Source organism: Arachis ipaensis, chromosome B09 (assembly GCF_000816755.2).
Source record: "Arachis ipaensis cultivar K30076 chromosome B09, Araip1.1, whole genome shotgun sequence".
Taxonomy (NCBI): Eukaryota; Viridiplantae; Streptophyta; class Magnoliopsida; order Fabales; family Fabaceae; genus Arachis; species Arachis ipaensis.
In genome coordinates, this window is record NC_029793.2 from 31,439,370 (window position 1) to 31,443,346 (window position 3,977).

General features: G+C 35.3%; 1 protein-coding gene across 2 annotated transcripts in view; it reads right to left on the bottom strand.

The window, feature by feature from the left end:
* Positions 2,034-3,977, bottom strand: part of LOC107618105 (lon protease homolog 1, mitochondrial) — an 11,996-nt gene continuing 10,052 nt past the window's right edge. For both annotated transcript variants that reach the window (XM_016320043.2, XM_016320042.2), the window contains exons 19-20: positions 2,906-3,415; positions 2,034-2,480 (exon numbers count right to left, since the gene is read on the bottom strand). In XM_016320043.2, the coding sequence (XP_016175529.1) occupies positions 2,277-2,480; positions 2,906-3,415 (714 nt within the window). In that variant the 3' untranslated portion in view covers positions 2,034-2,276. The remainder of the gene's footprint in view (positions 2,481-2,905; positions 3,416-3,977) is intronic.

The window sequence follows — 3,977 nt, forward strand, 5'->3', positions numbered from 1 at the left end:
GGGAAGGGGGAAGGGGGAAGGGCAGAAAGGAAGAAGAAGAAGGGGGAAGGTCAGAGGGGAAGACGAAGAAGGGGGAAGAGGAAGGGCGAGGGACAGACGAGGGGAAGAGGAAGGGTGAGGGACGGACGAGGGGAAGAAGAAGAGGGAAGGGCGAGGGACGGATGGACGTCGACGCCAGTGTTCGACGTCAACGCTAGCAGATCCGCGAGGGTGCGCGCCGCTCGCTGTTTCTGCTCCTCCTTCTCGCTCGCTCGCTCGCTCGCCGGTCATCACTGCTCCTCGTCGGTCGCCGCTGCTTCTCGCCACTTGCCGCTATGCTTTGCATCCTCGCCGATGTTCTTCCATAGGGTTCCAATTTTACTCCTGATTTGTTGATTTTGTTAATTACATTGTTACTTCTTCTGTATCTTCTGTTAATTATATTGTTAATTTTTTTTTTGTAGATTTGTTGATTTTGTTAATTATATTATTTCTAATTATGATTCTATTATTGTTATTGATTCTAATTCTATTCTACTTCCATGGTTCTTCTGCTTCTGTTTCTTCTTCTTCTGATTCTGATTCCATTATCCATTGTTGTTGTTGATGCTTCTGGTTGCTTCTACTTCTATTTTTTTGTTTGTTCTTTGGAGTTGAGAGAGATAGTGATGGAGATTATACAAATTTATTTTTTCATTTCTGTTTCTGCTTTTTTGTTTATTACATTGTTTTATTGTTGTTATTGCTGGTGCTTTGATGAAGAAGAAGAAGTAAAAAGAGATGATGTTGTGATGGAGAAGAAGAAAAAGAAGAATAGAAAATGAGGATTTTGGTGAAGAAGGAGAAGCGTATTTTGGTCCAAAAGACGATTTTAAAACCAAATTAAACCTTAGCGACGAATTCGAATGCAAAAAAAAGTTGGGGATGAAAAACATTTTCAACTTTTACCTTAGGACCAAAATCATACTTAAATGAAACAATTAAATTGGAGTAACTCCACTTTTATGGCATATCATCTAACCGTTACTATGTTTATGTGGCAAGAATTGGTCATGACGGTGTTAGTGCTCCGATGATAGAAAATGAGAGAAGGACTAACGTGGTGCATTTTTTTGAATTTGGGGCACTAATTTAGAGCAATTGAGATCTCGAAGACTAAATCAGTACAACTCACCAATCTCAAAGACTAAAAGTGGGACGTAATTCTTTCTATTTTTACTAAAAATATAAGATAGTAATAAATGTATGAATATTTAAGATGATGATAGGTATTTACGTTGGTGTTTATTTCAATACAATGATAACTTTTTAGTAAATCCTATCTAACCCTCTCTAAAATAACATATAATTTATCCTCTATGATATGTCAACTTCTAATTATTGGATGTTATCTTAATGATAACTAACTATACTTGTAACTTGAGTTACCTCAGTTTAATTAGAGTTAATATCTTAACCATAATAAAATTATTTTGTAATTAATTTATTATTTAAAATGAGTAATTATCTAATTTTTTAAAATATTAATAACCAATATTTTTTTAAAATAATTCTTTCTAAAAACACACTTTTGAGTTCTCGTTACTTGGACATTATCACTCTTTAATATAACCATTCACTATCTACCATGATAATAATTGAATACTTTGAATATCATTTTATTTATTTATTTTTTGTCTTTTTTTAAGATATTTTTATCAAAATATAAGATATTTTTACTAAATTATAAACCCGGTGAACTTTTAAATTTTTAAATAAATCTAACTATTCATGCTAAAATTTTAATCTTATTAAATAAAACCAATATAAAGAATGATCTATCATTATCAAAAAAGATAATAAAAAATTGGATAGAAATGAGATTTTATGAGTTCACCTCTTTAGAAGGCGCGACAACAATTAAAGAATGGAGAGGAATGAAAACTATTAGAGAGAGAGTTAGGATACCTGATTTGGAAAATATATATTATATTTTTTTTATACTAAAATGTCTTTATAATTAATTAAAAAGGGAAAGACGAACTATTCTCCTTCAGGCATGAGCACTCCCCATCTTGAGAAAACAATTTGATACCGAACATCTCAAGTCTCAACTATAAAATATAAATGTACATATTATTACACTCGGTTACAAAATCTGAAAGAGAAAATGATACTTCTCCTCTGCCCAGCAGATGAATTTAAAGGTCCAAGAAACACTGGCATTAAATTAAATACAAAAATATAGTACAAAATTCAGGCTGGTTACCAGCACATCAAAGAATTGAGTTTCAAATAAAGGATGATCCTACAGAGCATTATAGCGAGACTGACTTCTCCGAATGCTGGGAATTGTCATCATCAAAAGCCAAATCAAAGATCTGCATGAAGTCATCAACAAAATGAACATCAAGACCTTCTTTAACATTTGGTGCCAGCTCGTCAAAGTCTCTCCTGTTGGCAGAAGGGAATACAATGGTCTTAACTTCGCTTCTCCTCGCAGCTATTGTTTTCTCCTTAACCTGCACCATATTCAAAGCATTGCATGAGTCAAGGATGCAAATAAATACTCCATATCACCAAAAATTGGGCAAGGGTTCATAGAGGTTTGTATTCTTTTTCCATTTACGGTTAGTTTTTCTTTGGTGTCTTTCCATTTATAGTTAGTTAATATGCTAAAATATATTTTAGTTCCAGAAAATGGTTTTATCTTTTTCAAATAATTATAAAAATACAACATTGTCTTCGACTTTAAAAATAAGATCATTTTCAAGATCAAGTAGGCCTTTAATTGCAGAGTAGATACTGAAAGCAGGTAGCCAACGCATGGACAATACCATTTCCTTTCATAAAGAAAATATTAAAGAGAAAAAAAAAATATGTAAGCATGACTGCAGCTAAAGATTATAACCAATAAGATCGGAATAAATGGCATTTCTCAACCTACCCCGCCAATGGGAAGAATCTTCCCGGTGAGTGTGACTTCCCCTGTCATTGCCAGATCCTTTTTTACGGGCTTCTTCATAGCAAGGGACAACAATGAAGTCGTCATCGTGCAGCCAGCACTAGGTCCGTCCTTTGGTGTAGCCCCTGCAGGAACATGGAGATGTAACTTTGAATTTGCAAAGAAATGATTTTCTGGTTCCTTCTCCAGTAGTATTCTTCTGGCAATTGTATGAGCTATCTGAGCACTTTCTTTCATCACATCCCCCAATTGACCAGTGAGGTTCAGGGCTCCTTTTCCATCCCCTTCTTCGACAAGGGTTGTCTCTATATAAAGGGTAGAACCACCCATAGCTGTCCAGGCAAGACCCATGACAACTCCAATAGGTGTCTGATCGTAGATGCGTTCAGCATGGAAGACAGGCTTGCCAACATAGTCAGCTATATTTGATTTATCAACCAACACTTTCTCAATTGTCGTAGTTTCAATTTCCTTATCTTCATCACTTCCTTCCTGCCAAAATCAAGATCCATACAAATGAGCAACAAGTGAGCTGTTGGACAAAAAAATTCAGGTTTATAGAAAGAAAACACATCAACTGCTAAATGTGTGTGCCGATATTGGTAGAGGCCGTTCAGATACACGTATAAAATGCATTTTTTCTATCATTTTTTTTTTGGCCAATATAAAACTGTTATACCATGTTTGGACATATGAGAAGAAAACCGACAGAACACCTAGTCAGGAAGGTGGATGAGATGGAAGATGGACAAAGAGTGAAAGGCAGAGAAAGACCTAAGAAGACCATCCATTAGGTGGTCAAACGAGATCTACATGTAAACAGTCTCTCTGTAGACATGATACATGACAGAGCTCAATGGCGTCGTTTGATTCATGTAGCCGATCCCACCTAGTGGGACAAGGCTTTGTTGTTGTTTCTTGTTGTATAGAACTGTTATACCATAACATCTGCATGCTCATGGCAACACCATAACATCAAGTAATGTATTGGAGAGTTACTAAGTTTTCATTCACTAATACTTGGTTTTATTTGGTAATGAATCAATTGCCACAA